This window comes from Apteryx rowi, unplaced genomic scaffold (genome assembly GCF_003343035.1).
Source record: "Apteryx rowi isolate R43461 unplaced genomic scaffold, aptRow1 scaffold_99, whole genome shotgun sequence".
NCBI classification, from domain to species: Eukaryota; Metazoa; Chordata; class Aves; order Apterygiformes; family Apterygidae; genus Apteryx; species Apteryx rowi.
In genome coordinates, this window is record NW_020451304.1 from 466615 (window position 1) to 486255 (window position 19641).

The window sequence follows — 19641 nt, forward strand, 5'->3', positions numbered from 1 at the left end:
CTCGGCGCGCGGCGCATGACGCGTGACGCGGCGGCGCGCGGCGCGTTGCCATGGGGACGCGGCGCGCGCCGGCGCAGGTTGGCCGCGGCCTAACGGTTTCCCAACGGCTCGCAGGGCCGGTTGCGGCCGCCGGGCCGCTGTTGGCGGGATGGACAGCACCTTGCCGGCAGTGGCGGAGGAGCTTCTGAGGGAGGTCAGGAGGGCCTTCGAGCAGGCCTCGCACGGTATGTGAAGGGAAGCGGCACCGCCGCGGCACGGGGCGGTGAGGGGAGCTGCGCTTCCCGCAGCCCCCTCCGAGAATTCCCGTCCCGCCAGAAGTTAGCCCAAGGCGGACGCTTTCTTGAGAACGAGACCTGCTCGGTGAGAGCTTGTACTGTGAGTGCTGGCGTGTTAGGGATGATAATTTATACTGTTTTACCTATGGCTTTTGCCGTCTCCGCTGAGCTCTTTACCTGCTCGCTAATTTTAAAACCAGAATTGAAAGGAAAGCCCCCATAAAAAGGCTAACGTTCTCCCGGCTGACCGGCAGAGGGCGTTGTACTCGCCATCCCCCGACAATGAGCAACTTCCCTCTTGCTGAATGAGGAAAATATAAGCCAGCAGGTAAAATCTTGGCCAATTTTGGCAACTAGTTAAGAACAATTACTTTCATTGCACTCTGGATTATTAACATAGTTCTGTAATTTGTGCTGAAGGAATATTATTGTTTATGTTTACTTGATAAGTAGTGTGTAGTGGTTCTCCATACGAGAATAAAATACTCTAAAGAATATTTTTGCCTGCACTAAAAGCAACCAAACATACAGACAAATCTGTTGAGTACTACATTTGAGAGAGGAAGGGATGGTGAYGTGATATCTAAACTGCCTGAGTGACCACAGTGTTTTGGTGTACTTGCAGTGTGGATCGTGGCAGGTTAGGATAGATCAAAAATCTATGTGTTACTTTTAAAAAGAAGTTTGTAAATGCTGTTGTAAACAAGAAAAAAGATCAATGTTACTTTAAGGTACACTTCTCTTTAAAGCACCAAAACAGTATGCTGCGATGTAACCAGGGAATGAAGCTGCTCAGTCACTTTGGAGACTTAAATTAGATGAAAGGTGGAAGAGTCAAACCAACAGCATAAGTCATAGAAATATTTTGAATTGCTAGAAGGAAGGATTTTTAAAGTCAAAAGTCCCAGTCTTCCAGTAGAATACAAATAGTACACAGTGTCCCATTAGTGATAACAAAAAGATCCAATTAGCTAATCACAGCCTAACTTGTTAGTTAAAACAAGCAGACTATTTTTCTTAAATGTAATTTTCCATCTTAACAAGAAGTTCTAATAAATGGAGACATTATGTTTCTATGTATTAAAAGCTATAAACTAGCAGAGCCCTGCAAGACTATGTTGGGAAAAGAACAACATTGTTAAAGTTTTGATGCCGCAAAGTTCTCAACTCATGCCAAGAGAGTTTCAGGGAAGCCAATATATATATTTTTAACCAGCTTCTTAAAGCTGCAGAGCAAGTTGTTCAGGCTGCATGCCTCTTTACATGCTTTTAAAAGCAGGATATTATGAAAGTAGTGTATTTCGGCTTCTGCATTTCTTTTTAAAATTAATCCCCGTGGCTCTGAATGTATATGTAATATATTTTTAATTGTCATACTTGATAAGTGCCTTATGTATAAGCAGTCATGTTGAAAGTGCGTAGTTTATATTTGGAAGGTTTTTTGACTCAGAAGAATGGAATTTATGATTTGTTTAAAAAGGATTGAGGAAACCTCAATTACTGTATTAACTGCGTAGAACGCAGCTTTGGGCTGGGAGCGGATACGTTTTGGAGTGGAGATCAGGTGCAAGGAGGGAGCTGGAGCCATGTGGCATGTGTCAGACCCAGCCTGGGGAAAGGCAGTGCTGTCGTGAAAAGAGGGTCCAGGCCTAGGACAGGATGTGGGAAGTTCAGGACTGGAACTGAGGGGTGGGCGGTCTTGTGGGAATAGCCTGGCACTTGACTGTTCTGAGTTTTGGTGCAATTCACACAGCAAGGAATTAAGGTGGAAAAACAACAGCACTGCCTGACTGTTTGTTATTCCTGCATCTCTCCGGGTTTTGTGGAACCTGAGCTGTTCTGGCGGGTGTGCTCAGAGCTAGAGCTCCAGCTGTGAAAGGTGGGGGAAGCAAACTCCCATCCACTGCCATGTCTCCTTTCCCTGACACTGCCGTGACTGAAATTTTCTACCATAGCAAATCATTTTCCTGCGCCTTGTTGTCCTTTTGGTGGCTAGCGAGGATGGCTAGAGCACTGCAGGGTGCAGTCTTGTGTGGCCTCTGGGGGTAGATTAGGAAGACTCTAGCCTCCCTGTGACGCTAATATCTGTCTCTCACACTGGGGAGTTCAGCAAAATCACACTTCATTTTCTTTTTGTTACAGTTCCTGATGACTTGCTCCTGGGGTAAGTATCTTTTCCTTTAGTTCTTGTCCCAAGTGTTCTGCTAAAGGGCGATTAATAATCTGCTGTCATCATAATATTGCTTTTTTTTTTTTCCTGTGTTTGACTAGTAGGTGTTTCTCATGCATTGTTGCTAAATGCTTTTGCTGGTAGTGGGAGTGACTGTCCAAAAAGACTATCTCTAGGGTTTTTTCAAAGATTCATGAAATTATCTCTTTATCACTGAATCTCCTGTGATGACTTGCTCTAATTTGGAATGGATTAGACCTGCAAAAACCCAGAATGTTTCAGCTGAGCTCTGAGTCCACCCTCAGACCTGGAACAAGTTTTCTGTGAAAGCAGGCTGTTTCAGATGTTTCATGTCCCTGGAACACTGCATCTCCACTGCCTTCATATTGTGAGCACAGCAGCATCTTGAGATCCCTTTCTCTGTTTGAGACATAGACATGTGTGACAGAAAAAGAAAAGCGAATGTATCATCTGCCTGCAAAAGGGAATTGTCACCTTGAAGATTACCCTGAGAGTTTTCTTCTGTTTTGAGGAAGTCTGAGGTCATCTTCACTGCCCTTGCATTGACTGAAGCTTGGGAATATGTCAGTCATACCCAAGAAGTGCCTTCTCCCAAGAGATCTGAGTGTTGAAACTTCTGCAGCCCTCATTAATCAGTGGCGGTGGCAGAGAAAAGGTACCATCACTGTGATAAAGGCTTTTCATTCTCATCTTTAGCTTTGTGTCCCTGCCTGCCTGTAATTTAGCCAAGAGAGGAGGTCACCAGGAACCTTTCAGGCCTCAATATCTTTGAGTCTAAAGTAATCCAACATAGCACTCTCTGGCTGTGAAAGTATGCGTGCTGGCTGCCTCTTCTGGGACCATAGTGACCCTTAAACAGTGAGATTATATTCGACACGTCTCATACCATTTTGTTTCCTTCTTGTCATAAAAGAAAAGAGGAGGAGAGAAATTCCCTTGTTAAGTTTAGTAATGGTTGGGTGGTAACACTTGGCAGTCGGATTGCTATCAGTTCCCTTTGACCAGGGGCTCAAAAGTATTCTCATTTCATTTCTGAATCTCTTCCAAATCTCTCCAGACCTTGAATTTCCTTTGGGAATTCCCCTTACTTATTTCCTGTTAGACTGATCAAACTATATACATGAAAAAAGAATTCCCCGAGTTGGAAAGAGTTACTGAAACTCATTAGACTCAGTCCTCTTGTAGTCCCAGACCTAATCATTAAGGAATGTCTTACACTGAGTGTTTCTCCACCCACCTCTCAGTCCATCAGATGAAGCCAATCCGTATCGCCTTGAGTTTTTGCCACTTAACTTTTGGTCTTCCTGGAATAAGTCTGTCTACTTGGCTTGTTATCAATGAGATTGACTCAAACACATAGGTCACCCATACTGCTGAGACGCCAGGGCTCTGTCTTGGCTCTTTGTGTCTTGACTGGAGCTGGAAATGTTCCTCTGCTTTCTCTTGTTCGTGTTTTGAAATATTCTTTCATCACTGCTGATTTCCTTGTTGTTTACCTTTGTAACTAATCTAGACTACACAGATTTTTCTCAGTGGATAAAAGATTAAAGATTATCTCTGTTACCCCTGAACTCTTTGGAACACATTCAAAGTGGCAGGATGTACAGATATAGAATAACTTTTAAGCCAAGGGCTGCCTGGACAATAGGGTAAAGGTTCAGGTCTCCATATTTGACATATAATTTAGCACATACCCTTGCATGGAATCTTCAGGAGATGCAATCCTTCTTGAACTGTGCTGGTAGCAGGATTAGAGATGTAAAACTATTGCTATCCAGTTGCTCCACATGCAGTGGAGTGTCTGCAGTGCTTCCCCGAGGCTGTTAGCTTCTGATTACTGCACTTTGGAGGGTAGAGAAAGGTTAATTTATACCTCAGTTGTGACTGTGATCCAGAACACATGATCAGTATAAAATGGCAGATTTGTGCTCCAGGGTATAAACCAGTTTTCCCTGGGATGAGAAAGTAGCCCTACTGCTGCATTTCCTGTTGCCCAAGGAGTTGTCTATCACCATTCCTCTCTCCTTGCTCTGAAGCTTGACGTGTTGGCCATGACTGGAGGTAGGATTCCAAACCAAATGGATCAATAATCTGATCTGGGGCAACTCATTCAGGACAATCTGTAGGTACAACTAAGCTGTCCCAGAGCACAATCTCTTTTCCCCTTTAGCATTAGCAACTCTGTCTCCATGTTCTCTTGTTTTCCTGGTGTGGCCCCTGCTGAAGTCCCTGTTTATGCACGTTGCATTCATGTGACAGTTTCAGAGTGTTTGCTGCAACAAGGATCACTGGGCTGCGTGTGTGACACTGCCTGTTGACAGTAACGCCTGTTGGAGCCCCAGCAATGTGCATACCCCAGAATCTCCTTTCCGTAGCTTCTATTTGCCACCAAGTCTTGCCATTGCTGCCAAAAGTGAGGAAGGCCCCGTGTATTTAGGGTGCTGCGCAGAAGCAAGGTTTCTTTTCCAGCTTTATTGTTCAGCTTCACTGTTTGGTAAATCGGTTAAGCAACAGTGCTCTGTCTACACACAGTTTGTATCGGAAGAGCTACAGGAATACTAAGAGAAAGGCTGATCAGATCACTGTAAGGACCTGTGTCTCTTGCTTCACCCACTTCTTTTGCAATAATTGGTGATCTGTGAAGGGACTCTGTCAAGCCAAAAATGCTGCCTAAAGATAACTTCTCACCTACATGGCTAATACTGCCTCACAACCATACAGACTGAATGTTAAAATCTCATTTGTGTATCTCTGATGCACTTTGTCTCATTTTAGTTCAGGACAGGAACCACTTCATGTCCTGTTTGTGCAGCACAGAGCCAGAATTGTGTTTGGGTCATGGTCCTGAAGAAACAGATAAGCTGTAACGTCACTGTGTAAGAAAAATCCTTAAAATGGCTTGTAATTAAAATCTAGCAGGGTTTTGCAAAGAGATGTGGAGATGTTTAGGAGCAGCTTGAAAATGTGGAAGTTCTCTTAAGAATATCAAAAACCACATAGATGCACGAAATAGCTAGCAGAATGGAGCTTGTCCTTAAGGATGAGTCCTTTCTGTCTTCCAAGAGAGTGGCTGTCAGCTGGGATACCTCCATGTTGTCTAAGAGAGCTGGGCAGTCACTTTGTGAAGGTCAGCAAAAATGAGTGTGACCTACATGCTTCATTGCTTGGTAGCATAGTTAATGGACCTGCAAGTGGTGGGATTTTGAGCTGCAATGGGAGCCTTTGGCTGCAGGCCTTCTGGAGTCTATAGGGTGAAATTCTATGGATTAAGGCTAAGCCCCCTAAATAGGATTCTCATTTTGTGGTGTGACCTAACTAGATACACCTTATCTTTCAGACTGAAGTTCATATTTGGCCCATCTGCTGTCCCAGCTTTGGATTTGGTGGATCAACGTTCTGTCACCCGAGTTGTGTCCCCTAGTGGAAGGACTGCATACCAGGTACACATCGTTTTCCTCTGTTCCATCTCAGTTTCTGATGACTTTCAGTTGACATGTGAACCAGTATTTTCCTAACTTGCATAACAAAGAAATGCACTTGGATAAACACAGAGACAACATCAGTGTCTCACAAACTCCTAAAGTGATACTGGAGAGCAGTAGCTACAGACTAAAATTAGAATGGCATTGTGTATTACAGTTTTATTTGCAGCTCCCAGCCAAAGACAGCTCCTGACATGCCTGTGGGTGTCAGGGTCAGAAGGATGCTTTGCAGGGATTGCTCATTTTGCTGTATTACTTTCATCCTATCCAGCAAAGGCAGTTCTTCCTCCTGACGAAGTGTATACAACACTGTTAAGTGCTGTCATTATGTTTCTTTCCCTGTTACACTCGGTCTCTTCACTGTCCTGAGCACTCTTGGCATCCCACCTGGCAATAGGATCCTTATTGCCTGGGAGGAGGCAATGAAGGCCAAACCCATGGGTTTCATTGTAGTTCATTGTAGCCAAGTCTGTGGATCACAGAAACTTCTTCATAACTGGCATTTTAGGCAGAAAATCTCAACCTAGCCCTAAAGATCAAACTCCTTTTACAACACAGGATCAGAGCTGGAGGTGAGGCCCATTAGCTGGATGGAGAAAGCAGTGGCACTTCTTTCAAACTTTGCAGTGGTATGGACAGTTCCTTGTTCTGAGTGCTGTGCTGTGGCATTGCTGTTGGGGATGGTCTGTCAGTTCTCTGTGACCTGCTGACCAGCTGCGTCCAGCCTACGGGATCACAGAGTCAGAGAGACACTGTGTGCTGTGCCCCAGCTAAGGCTGTGCAAGCAGTGGGACCCCTGTGCTCATAAGATTTTGGTGAAGAGGCACTTAATTGCTTCTGCTGTTTAGCACTACTAGCCTCCCTTAGATGGCACAGTGCTCTCTGTTGCTGAACCTGGTGCTTTGCTTTTTCAGATGTCAGAGAAGGGGGAATCTCTCTGTTTGCTGTTGCAGCAGCCCAGAGGAACATTTCCATATATCCTCCCTGCAAAGGCCCTTCCCTGCTTCTCTGGAGGTGCTGAGATGCACTGGGGTCTTCTGGGGTGAGAGAAGAGCTGGGATGCCAGGCCTGGGTGATGACACAAACATTTTTCATGTGTTCAGAGCTTGCATTGCTTGATTTGCAAATGGAGTCTTCATCACTTCTGGGGTCTCCGGAGAGGACATTTGCCCCTCCAAAGGGGCATAATTCATAAACATACATAACTCAAGAACACAGCCTCTGGTCTGAGTTGAGGGCTTGCCTTATGGGTGTTTAGCAATGCCTAAGAAGCTCTGCTTCCAGAACCCTGAGACAGCATTTTTTTCTAGGCATTTCTGTCTTATGGGAAGCTGCCTTACTAATTGGAGGCTTAAAGGCTTTTCCTTTTTATTGCTGCTCTGTTAAATATGCCACTGTGCAGAGAATGGTCACGTTCTCCTTGCAGGACTTAGTCAGGCTGCGTGGGCTAAGGCAGAGCATTGCAGACTGGAATGCCGTTTTCACTCACCACCCTTTCATTTAAAGGCTGCTTAGAGCCTCTGGTCATGCAGAGTTATCTGCATCTCAGGAGGCTTAGTATCCATCTCAGAGATGGAGGAAGCCTCATGAGGCAGGGAGGACACCAGAGAAAGATGGCCCTGCCAGAATCTTCACCTCTTTCCCCATCTGAGCCCCTTCTTGTCCTTTTTGCCCAGTGACATGAGAGTTGTTGGTGTAGCTCTAGGATGCAGCTCTGTGAGCCCTTGCAAGAGGGCTTTGTTGTGCCATGTGCTGACCTGCCACCTTGTTCTAGTTTGGGCAGAGCTGCTCCTGCATGCTGCTGCCTCAAACCGTGTGTGCTGCAGCAAGGCAGGCACCCCTCCACGCTGCCCAGTCCTCTCCCCACTGAACTAAGAGGCTGAACCCTCTGCTGGAGGCAGTCCTGCAGTCACCTGGTGCGAGCTGGTCTTCTTGGTTGATTATTATCTACTGATGGTCCTGACAATTTGCTCAACTGATGTTCACTGGAAAAGAGCGGGTGTCAGGACTGCTCCCCTCTTACCTCTGCAGGCAGAGTGAGCCACTGGTTCCCCTAAGGGGAAGGAACCAGTGGATAGGTAGGTCAGGGCCAGTCACCGGGGCTTTGTATAGGAGAAGCCCTATTTTTAGCCCAGCACTGCCTGGCTGATGGCTGTGACCTGAGCAGCCCCCCTGCATCACCAAAGGTCTTGTGCCTGTGTCCTCCCAGCTGACAGGCAACCTACTCAAAGCTCTTCCTGCCTACAGGTGCAGATGTACTTCTGAGCAGCATTGCTCTTTAGTGAAGCTTGATTGCTGATTAAGGCCATGCTGATGAGTTCATTAACAGAGGAATCTGAAGAGCTATTTTCTCTGGGGGTGGGAGTCTGGTCCCATTGCGAAATTCTTCCTCAGCACAGCTGTCTGAGAGGCCAAAACAAAGAGCAGAACCTCCCCTGAGGCCAGTGGCTGGAGCAGTGACAGGAACGCAATCTGGGGCCGTAGAAACCAAAGCACTGAGTGGGACACTGCACTCAGAGTAGCTGGGTAGTGTCACTGGCTCTTCTTTCATGTGTGTGGTGTAAACACATATCCCAGCTGTGTGCACTTTTCTCTCAGCAGAGAAGCATGCCCAGCGCAGTGCGGGGGGGACATCCGTAGCTGCCTGGAACGCATGCACAGTCATCCATCTCACTTTCCCAGAAAGCCAGATCTGCCCTGCCGTTCACACTCAGATGTGGTTGAGCTGGGATATATGATGGTGTCTTTGCTCTCAGCTGAATCTAGAGAACTCTTCTCTTTGAGGCCGTGACACTGGTCCTATTGTGAAACTCTTCTGAGTCCTTATAGCCAAATCTGAGTTGTTGATACTTTGCAGGCTAAAATGCTGTTTGCGTTCCATATCAACCGGCACATCTTGGGCACTGCTTCAGGGGAAAATGACTCTGCTCAGACAGGCCCTAGGACTGCAGCCTGTAGTGTAGGCAGCTCTTGACCGCAGGAACTGAGATGGGAGAGGAAAGAGCCCTCAGTGAAGTGAAAGCTATGATTTGTTCTTTAATGCCCAGGTATTAATGCCCCTGCTACATGCTGCAGGGATAGCACTGATGAGGGGGATGCTCAAGGGCTGATGTTTCCTCAGAGCTGTTAATCATCCCAGAAGGAGCTTGTATGGTATCTGTCCACACTGCAGGCTCAGCCCAACCCTTGTAACTCCAGAACAGAGATAAGTCTTCCTGCTGCAGAGCTGGGGGACAGAGATGGGGAGGGATTCTGGCCAATGGTGCAGCTGTGCTGGATTTCAGCAGAAGTGTGAAGTGAGTAGGCTGCTGTTGGAGCAACTATTAGGTATGCCTGAGTTGCAGAACTGCTGTGAGCTGTGGGAGTAAAGCCGGCTAGCAGGGAAAGAGGCAGTGCTCTAGCCCTCCCTCCAGCTGTCACTTGGATTGCTCACATCCTRCATTTTTATTGGATTCTTCTTTATCATGTCTTTTTAAATTAATTTCCTTGAACTCTGTGGCAGCCTGCCCCACTGTCAGGAGTAGAGCACCAGGTCCTGGTATAGACACGTGGTGCTGCCTAGCTGTATGTTGGTGGCAGCAGTAGCTACCACACAGTGCCAGAGCTGGACCTCCTGTGTCCCAGCACACTGGCAGTGACACCACCACCAAGGTGATTTTTCTGCTCTGTGCAGCCAGTGAGGCACCTGGAGATGAGCGTAGTGGGAGGAAATCTCACGGCATCGCAGGGCCAAGAGAGCAACCTAGTTCTTGGCCTGGCTGCAGCTGAACAGAAGTGGAGGCACCTTTTCCTCTTGGTCTTTGGATTTTAGATTCTGTCTTATTAGGCAATAGCTGCATTCTTGCCATCTAGGTCAGGACAGGAGAACTCTAAACTCAGCCCAAATCTGGCAGTGTCTGTGTTTCCCCCCCTTCTTCAAAAGAAAACACTTCTGAAGGAAAGGCACCATCAGAATACTTCATCTTGGAAAAAACAATCAAAAGGGCTAGAGAAAAACAAACTTATTACAAGTGAAACAAACTCAGCCGGGATAAAAAGCAGGGCCCAGAGTAAAGGCCAGACTCTGAAAAAAGCCTCGTTCCCCCTGAAATGGGAATGCAAATCTTGTGTCCTGAATCTGCTAAGAGAGGTGGGAGATGTGAGGTGTAGACACTTCCATGGGAAAGCTCATACTTGTGGGCATCACCTGCCGGGCAGGGGGCTTCAGAGAGAGCTGTGGGGAACAGGGGACCGTTCCCCTAGCAAGTGCAGCTCTGAACCCAGAGGGATGGTGTTCCTCTGGAGGGACGTATGGGTGCTAGGGACATTCTGGAGGCAAGCAGCACCGTGCAGAGCTCCACTGTCTTGTCTTTTTTTGGTGCTTAATCCTTAGATTTAGGTCTATGCATGTCATGAACCCAGACAGCATCTAAGGCCTGGTATGGGAGAGGAGTATGGTGTCCATCAGAGCCCAAAGGCTTGTGCACAGAGGAGGGCACTGCCCGTGATTACACCAGCTCCAGCAACAGTCACCTGCACAGTTTGCCTGTCAGCTTCTCCACACTGGAAATGAATGCTTCCCTTGCTTGGCTGCCAGCGTCCTGTGCCTATGGTGCAGAAGAGATGTGCCTCAGTACCAACCTTGCAAAGGAGCAACATGTGGGAAAGGGAGACAGTGCCGTTCCCAAACCAGAGATGGAGCAGGGAGGCTTCTTCTCTGGAGACTTGAACTTTGTTTATTCAGACAAAACTGGATTCCAATAGCTGCAGCTGTTTGTGGGAGCAAAACAGCAAGAGCCCTTGCAGCCTCCAGCCACTGGAGCTGCTGAGAAAAGGCCTTGCTAATGCTCACTGCTGTTCTCCTTCCATCCCCAGGTCTGTGGTGGCCCTGGATTCACAGATATGCTTTCTGTGACAAAGTAGTCTTTGGTCATCTTCAACCACCCGATGCATTTGCCAGTACTGGGGGAGGGAGCTTGCTGTGCTGTCAGCTTAGAGAGATCAGGGAATCGGGTCTCTGTGCTCGCTGGCACTGCCCTTTTCCTGGTCTCTCAAGAGCAGACAAGTGGCTGGAGCAGAGGCTGGCTGCCAGCATGGGTGTGTTCCCAAAGGGAGTGTTTCCTCTCCAGTAGAAGAGATGTGTGTAGAGCACTGTAAGAGAGCTGTGGAGTTTCCAGCTTCCTGTGGGTCCCTGGAGAGTGAGGTAGGGAGATGGAGCATGGCTGTCCACTGTTGTCCATGGCAGAAGAACAAATGCCATGTGATGGTGTTCTCCGTAGATGGGCCAGTGCTGCCTTTCCCTCAGAATCTGTCATGCCAGCAGGCAGCCAAGGAGGCCCAGTATCCTCCTCCCTCCCTCCCCTGGGCCATGCTGGCACAAGTGCTGTCCCTTGAGAGTGCTGGCCTGCTGATTGTAAGGGAACTGTGGACTCTGGCCACCTGTATGCCTTAGCTCCAGTATTTTGCAGGAAACAATTGCCGCAGTGTTTGGGGCCCTTCCTGTACTGCAGCGCCTCTTTGCTTGATGCATGCTGTGAGTCATTGGGGGGAGGACATCAGGCCAGATACAGGCTGGGAGTTCATTAGGAGTAAAAGACTCCTACCTCATCCATCTGCCTTTGTTTCAGGTCCTTGGGAGCTCAGGCAAACTCTACACCTGCTATAGTTCCTGCCACTTCTGCACGTGTCCTGCTTTTGGTTTCACTGTACTGCAGAAGAGCGAGAGCCTTCTGGTGAGTTGTCTGCCCTAACTTGGGCCCAGGACAGAGAGGGAGGAGAAGGCTCTGCTGATCTCTCCTTCTTGAACCCGAGCAGCCTGAAGTTTCCAAGGGAGCAAACAGGAGTGTTGAATTGGCCATGCAGGCTGTGGCTAACCCAGCACGTAATCAGGCCTCTGGGAGTCACCAGAGTCACGGTATCTGGGTAGAGCTCGGCCTGCAGGGGTTTGGGAGGGCTTTTGTTCTTAATTACACATGAATATTCTGACTTTCAAGAGTGAATAATCCCTGGTCTCTTGGAACAAGGGCCACTGTTGTAAATGTGGCAGTCCGGTGGAGTCTGGCTGATGAAGTGGTGTGGTAAACCTAGTGCCAATGAGGAAGGGCTCAGGGGTAACTAATTGGCCTGTAAGTGTCCACCCACACCAACCATCCTTCCCTCCAGGGGAAACCTTCTGTTCCAGGAGCGCCGTAACCTGGGCCTAGTGCTGTCATTTTCTAGAGGACCTTGTGGGGTGCATGAATGCTGCCAGGCAGTACCAAATCAACTGTTGTTCTTTATAGCCTGAACCCACCTGCTCCTGTGTCCCGCATGGAGAAGGCATTAGGATCTAGTAATGCTTTGCTGTGTGTCAGAACCCTGTATTATATTATCCTGATCATGGAGTTGACCTGGGGCCAACTGGAGCTCCAGCCTGTGCTAGTGCTTATGGTGCCAAGAGGGAGCCATGCTTCTGAGAGGGGCGAGCTCTTCATTAATCACATCCTGGCCAGGATGGATCTTTGTGGCTCCCAGATGTGGCACGACATTCCTGCATCGCTCCTGCTGTTAACATGTTCGCGCTATTGTTTGCAGTGCAAACATATACTTGCCGTCTACCTCAGCCAGGCCATGGGAGCATGCCAGGAACTAACTGTCTCTGAGGAGCAGCTCACAAGCATCTTACTGGCCGAGGAAGAGGAAGAAGGATGAAGGATTTGGATCACATGCAGGTGTGCTTTCTATGTATCCTTCCAGCTGCTCTGAGAGGTGTAGCTGGCATTCTTACTATCTACAAGGCTGTCAAACGTTCATTTTGGCTGGCAGATTTCTTTCTGTGCTGCACCCAAGCATGACATTAAATAGCAGCCTTGCACTGATGGACTAATTAATAAATGTTAAGAAGGCCCAGCATGGGCAGAAACTATGTTGACATCAGTTTCATTTATTTAGGCTATTCTTGGATTTTTGAAGATGTTTGAACTAATCTGTAGTATTGAGTGCTTGTAATATGGCAATACAAACAGTCCAGCAGCTCTCTTAGTGATTCATTAAAGCTTGTTAACTCTGCTCTTGCTCTGACAGCAGCCCCAGCCCTCCCACCCTGAGTACCTGCATGGCTTTGTGGCCTTTAAAGGTTGGTAGAGTGAAGCTGCAGTGGCTTTTTGTAGCTAGCTGCTCAGAGCACTTTAAAATTCATCATTGGCAAATGTATACCAGGGGAAGGGATACCTCAGCCCCTCAAGACTGATGACAGTTCTGCTTTTCTGCGAAGGCGTCATTGCTGCTGTGCTTACTGTAATATGGGGTATTTGGAAGAGTCAGCCTGGTTGCTTTGGGTTTAAATTGACCAATTCAGACAGGCCAACCACTTCATGCTGGCAGGCAAGGCAAGGGGTTATGGAACTGTTTTCCTCTGTGAGAATCCCCTCTAGGATCACTGTCTTTTCCTTCCATGTTAGAATTGGGTTGAAGTTGTCTCTCTTCTTGGGCCGGGACGCAGTCTGCTGTAGTTCTGTCTGGTAAATGGTGTTGGTAGGCTGTGACAGCTGCCCTCGTAGAGCTGGAGCAAGGCTTGCTGCCCATGTCGGACATGGGCGAAAGGGAAAACTGCTGCTCCCCCTATCCTGCACGCCAGGCAAGTTCTCACTCACCAGCCAGTGAGCCAGAAGCCAGCTCCCTTCCAGGCTGTGCGACTACCTGCCCGTGCTTTGAGGCAGGCCTAGGGCATTGCGTATCGGTCTCCTCCTCAGGTACAGCATGGGCTTGTATGATACGCTGCTTGAACACAACACCGAAAGAAATGACAGGGCACAGGCTGAGCCAGGTTGAGTAGGTGGTAAATTAAGCATTCTGTATGGAAATAACAAGGTTACTGCAATTACAAAATCTGAGCAACAAGAGAACACATCCATCCTATTTACATCAGAGCAGTAGGGAGTGATAGCTGAGCATTTACAGCTGTACTCACCACAGAAAGTTCCTCAGCCATTTTCACTTCACATTTTTATAGAAACCTTCAGAGTTTTGGGTTTTTTGTGTGTTTGTGTTGGAGGTGGTTCTATTTTTATTTTGCCTTCAAATGACTTAGGCTCAGATCCATGAAGGCACTTATGTGCCTAAATACCACAGTGACCTGGGCCATAGTTAATAATGGCTAATAGCCCAAGGGCATATTCATACTAAGGAAACAACACATCTGTCTACAGGAATTCTGGCTCATAAGAGGCATATGAAAGGTAGCCGTAGTGGATGCTGATCTGCAGTGCAAGCTGTCACATACAGGCACGTGGTCTGGGACCAGCTCTTGCTCTACATTACAGTACTGTGTGTTTCAGTCTGTTTTGTGCTGTCTGGATTTTGATTTATTTTCAGACAACGGGAGGGGAGGGATTACATTTTTTATTGTAAAGATAAATATGGCTTGCAACCACTTTGCAACACTGCCAGACCTGCAGGTGAAACCCTGGCTGTTTCCAGCCATGATTAACAGAAGGAACACAGCCAAAGATAATACAGAAGGGAAGGAATGAAGTAAGGAGATAGCCAAACCCTGCCCAAATGGCAGGAGGTGGATACATCTGTTAGCTGGACCATGAACAAGGCAGATGCAGCAAAGCTGAATGGGGATGTTGAAGGAGAAACACTTGGGACAGTAACTTTAACTATTTAGATTCTTTTTGGAAATGCCAGCATCTGAGATACCCAAACCAGTTGTAGCCAAATTTGGACATAGCATAAGCATCTACAATCCCATTCAGAGCTTACTGGGGATTCACCAGGGTTTGGGTCTGGCTCCGTCTAACTGTTGCGCTGCTATATACGAGGCAGTTAGTTAGTTACATTCATCACTTCCTAGTGAACTGGCCTCTGGGAGCATGCTGGGCCCTAAATCACACCTGCAGCTGCTCCTTGCAGAGCACACCAGCTGGCAGAGCAGATGCTGCTGTAGCAGAACTTGTTCAGATCAGATTTTCAGAGCTGTTTTTCAGTTGATTTTACAGGATATTTGTCATCTATATATTCCAGAGAAATGAAACTCTGGAGGGGGGGTCTTATGTTGCACCACCCCTATAGTGCAATGTAGTTAAAAAAAAAAAAAAAAAAAAAAAGCTGATATCTATATAGTTCAAGTACAATTTATCAGGGACAAACTGCTCCAGGCATCACAGTCTGTCCACTGGGCCTATCCTACAGGAACTGGATGTGTTTAAATTTCCTTTCATGCAGCCTGACTCTAAAAGGACTGCTTCCTATCTCTGTCTCCTGGCATGGATTAGGAAGGCCAGTGTTATGGGTTATCATTGAAAATCATATTAAATACCCATCCTTGCACTCCAGCTTCCCACCGATCATAGTGATGCTCCTTTTGGCACTGAGTGCTACAGAGAGAAATACTACCACTTTTCTGCCACTCAAGAGCCATCAGGTAAGAATCCTGATTTGTAAGTAGGCCACAACACTATGGCAGGTCTGATCTAGTCTCTGATCTGTCCTTTAACAAGATGCTTTTCCTTCCACAACCACTTTATGGCTGGAGCAGTAACATGGTATGCTTTGCATCTTTGTCTTATCAGTCAAGCACAGACTTGTCTCTGTACTAAAATCAGCTTTTGGGCATGAAGAAGGGAGCCTGATGTTTTTCTGACTGCCTTTCCTCACCCCGTTCCTCTCGGTTGTGGAATGAACTGCCCTGCTAAAAGACATACCAGAAACATTCGTTCATTTACACTAGTGCACGTGTCTTCATGCAATTTGGGGAGTGGAGCTAGTACTTTGGAAAATAACGCACTGTTTTTTCTACCTTCGTATAGTTTTGTATACCACAGTTACATAGTAAATCAGGTGCAGTAACTAAAAACTGAGCTGTGGCTGTGGAGAGTTACTAACTTGAGTACAAATTAATACCACTCTGCTGTTGAGTGGGCCTGTTCTTTTAAAAGGCCAGGACTCTGCAGTTTGCCACAGAGTCAAGGCTAGAAAATCTATGGTGTGAACTTATTCCCCAAAGAGCTCGGCCAAGATCAGCTTGCAGGTCAAGGCATTCTAGTTTCTCAGGCAAAATAATTCCTTTCCAGTGTCTTTTGCTACTGATGTAGGTCAGGATAAAACTTCATCACTACTAGAAAAAGAGCACTCGCAACTTCTGAGGCTTACTGGGATATACCTGAACCCCAGCAAGACCAAGTTTTAGGAATCAGGCAAGCTATCACAGCTAAAAAACAGCACTTCTGGAAACAGTGCAAGTCTATCAAGTTTTGACTTGAGAGCAAAGTCTAATTGTGGAGATCATGTCACCAAGGGAGTGTTTCCACTAACCTCAGAGACTTTGGATCAGACTATCTGTGATTACTGGGATGCTTCTGCCTTCTGAATCTTGATAACAGAAATCAGATTTGATATCAAACCTGAAGCATTGGTCTGAAGAATATAGTAAATCCTTAGAACAAAGTGATTTAAAGACAATAAGGCTGCTATTGTTTGTGACTTCAGTCAACCCTTCTCTAAAATTTTAGCATTTAGTAAGTAGGGCTTCCATACTGGCGCCAAAAATACATGGCCAGTTAATGATCTTGTTTTCCCATTAACACAATTGGTTCCCTCAGAGCCTGGAAACACAGATTCAGTTTCACACCAGCAATTGGTCTAAGTAAGACTTTTTCCCATCAGAGAATACTAGCTGCATCAAACAATTGATGGAATAAGTAGGGTATTACCAAAGTGCTGTCAAGTATGGACTTAAAGAACAACCCAAAACCAGACACAAAATTATTACTAAGTGAATCAAAAGATTAAAAAAATAATCATAATAAAAATAAAGATCCTAGGACTTGACATGAGCAGCACAATTGGGGAAACACCCCCAGCAGGTGGGTCTTCCATAGTCAGTGTTTGACCTGGAAAAGAAATACAATAAGATCACCAGCACTCATGCAACCTGTGTTACAGTAGAGGGTGAGCTGCACGCAGTCTCCCCAGTCAGGTTATTCCTCTAGGAGGCACTATGTTAATAAAAAAAATAAAAAATACAGCTGCATAACTGCATAGTGGTCATCTCTGAGTGCTCCTCTAGGAGTTAGCTGTTCACATAGGCACAAGGAGGGGTAGTGTCAGGGACAAACTGCAAAATCCTAGGAGCAGGACATGCAAGGTCATATGGTCACAGAGGCTGTTGGAGACTTAATATTGGAGACAGTCAGGTGCTGGTTGTTGTCAGTGGAGCACTTGGGGAAGTCATCTGTCTTACAGAGGATCTTGGAAAGGATCTTGCGGAATGTGTAGCGGAAGTCCCTGATCCTGTAGGCGTAGATGATGGGATTGATGACAGAGTTGGCATGGGAGAGGATGATGGCCATATACATCACCCACTCAGGCTTGGATCTGGAGAAGTCCTCGTGGAAGAGAGTGATGCAGTTCAAGATATGCAGGGGCAGCCAACAGAAAGCAAAAAGTCCTACAATGATGGCCAGAGACTTGGCTGCATGGACCTCCTTCTGTAGTGTGGTCCTGGAGTTGCCCATCAGTTCTATCTGATGCAGCTGTTTGCAGGCGACCATGAATATCTTAACGTAGATTCCAAGCATGATCACGAGTGGAAGCAGCACACAGCCGAAGAAGTTGAAGTACACCATGTAGCTCATAGTTACCACGTTCTCAAAGAGGCATGAGATGAAGCAGCCATGGTGTTCCTTTCCAGTGGCAGCCCCTGTCTCATTGGTGGAGTTGGGACACCCACTCATGGCTTTATTCCAACCCATAAGCGGAGTCAATCCAATTCCAAAGGACAGGACCCACAGCACAGCGATGAGTCCTCTTGCCCGCTTCCCAGTCACTAGACTATTATACCTACAGAATCAAGAACAAAACCAAAATGGAGCCATTAAATAAATGAGCGCTCGTGACTTTCCTGCATGGCAGTTAAAGCCATCAGCATTCTGGCCAACAGCGCAACAGCCCCACCCACACCTGTGCAGGAATCTCACCTCTGTGATCACTGGGGGAAAAAAAAATCGCGAGTATGCTCTATGCCTACACAAAGTGATTTGGAGAGGTGATTCACTTACCATTCCTGCAAGGTGCCAAGCCCTGCCCCTTGCCCATGAACTTCAGCCCTGTGAGACTTCAGTAAAGGTAAGGACTTAGATTCTTAAAAGGTCTTTATCACTGCATGTCCCTAAACCACCAACTGCAAGGAGGGCAAGTACGGAGGGAAGGCTCATTCTGTAACCACCAACTTGCTCTCTTGCTCTAAGCATCCACTGCTGGGCATGCCAGAGCAGGCTGCATGGACTTTTGGGCTGACCTATTACAGCTGAGCCAAGTCTGGCTCTCAATTGTACACTATAACAGGCAGCTAAGGACCTGGCCAGCATCACCATATGTTCTTACAGCCTTTATACCACAGCCAGCTTGCTTCAACTTGGGCTGTTCTTGTGCCCACAGCAAAGCCAGCTTTTGCTGCAGATTGCAGCAGTCCAAAAATGTGATAATGCTCCCTGTGCTACCTCATACATTAACATGGGAAGTATATGTGTGTGTGGAAACTGTGGATCCTACCAGCTTCCCAAACAGTGCAATTGCTGGCTTCCACATGCCAGACTGCAGCCCACACTAGGTTGTTGTGGTTGGATAACAAATACCCTGAGAAACTTCTCTATGCCAGTATCTGAAAGCAACTGCTAATGATAGATTACTTAGGAGATTTACAAGTTAGGGTTTGTGTCGCTGTTCAGAGAGTCCTGGATCCAAGCATGGCACTGGGAGCTAGAAACACTGGGCTGTTCTCCCTCCATTCACCTTCCCTGCATTGTGCAGCCCTCATTAGCAGTGCTAACGCAGGCAGCTTCACATGGACGCCGACCTGAGGCCTGCAGCTGCTGATGCATTCGATGTGTTTAAACCATACAGCCTTGCGTCGCTTCAGTTAGATGCTGTTGTCAAATAATGCTTGTGCGCTACTGACCTACAATAACTGGATGTCAAGATCAGAATTTTAAGTAAGTGCCTTTCTTGGGCACCTGCTGCTCTCATGGGTGCTGTGGCCCAGGGACAAGCTGCTGCAGTGCTGAGAGTTGTAGAGCCACGGATTGCCCCCGCACCTTTCCCAGCACCAAAGATTGGGTGCCTACGCAGCTGAGAAAGCAAAGGTGCCCCTCTGGCCCCCAGATGCACAGAGAAGCTAATGGAACTGGAATCTAAACAGTAAAGCAGCAAAAGACAAGCTGCTTTGGATGCAATTAGAACAGATCCCAATCTCAAAGCATTAGTCGGATCTCTTTTTAGAGATATGAGGAACACAGCAATTGCCAGACGGACAACATGAGAAAGTCATTACTGTCCTATCTATAGCAAATTAGCATCTACTGGCTTGACATAGATATGCCCCCCCAACCCCTTCCCACACCCTTCTCTCAGCGCTTGTTTACTCTGGCTTCACTACCCTGCTCCTCCTTTCCTAAGAACGTTTGTTCTGAATTTCTTCCGGCCCGTGAGGCAGGGGAGGGTTTTATTCCCACAGAACTGCAGCTGTGCATGTGAATCACACTGGAGTTGTGTGTGCGTGCATGTGTGAGTGTGTGTGTGTGTGTCCATCTCCTCCTCAAAGCTACAAAGACAGGCGGCTAAGCCGTGGGTGTGCACAAGGACCCGGGAAGCAGGCTGCAGAGCGCGCCTGGGTGCAGCCCGCGGCAGAGCGGCGCTCGCCTGGGCACAGCCGGGCTGGCCTGGGTGGGCTGCT

At 47.2% G+C, this 19641-nt stretch overlaps 2 protein-coding genes across 13 annotated transcripts in view; one reads left to right on the top strand and one right to left on the bottom strand.

Moving 5' to 3' along the window:
• Positions 1-64: 64 nt before the first annotated feature.
• Positions 65-19641, top strand: part of ZSWIM7 (zinc finger SWIM-type containing 7) — a 22327-nt gene continuing 2750 nt past the window's right edge. For 2 of the 12 annotated variants that reach the window (XR_003251833.1, XR_003251832.1), the window contains exons 1-6: positions 71-224; positions 2418-2439; positions 5804-5906; positions 11555-11659; positions 12501-12637; positions 15246-15333. Coding sequence is in view for 4 of the 12 variants with exons in the window: in XM_026055231.1 (XP_025911016.1) it covers positions 149-224; positions 2418-2439; positions 5804-5906; positions 11555-11659; positions 12501-12617 (423 nt within the window). In the remaining 8 variants the exon portion in view is untranslated. The other 10 variants (XM_026055231.1, XM_026055230.1, XR_003251834.1 and 7 more) reach the window with 9 other exon arrangements.
• ADORA2B (adenosine A2b receptor) overlaps positions 15349-19641 on the bottom strand; it is a 19673-nt gene continuing 15380 nt past the window's right edge. Inside the window, exon 2 of the mRNA XM_026055227.1 lies at positions 15349-17750. Within this exon, the coding sequence (XP_025911012.1) occupies positions 17057-17750 (694 nt within the window). The 3' untranslated portion in view covers positions 15349-17056. The remainder of the gene's footprint in view (positions 17751-19641) is intronic.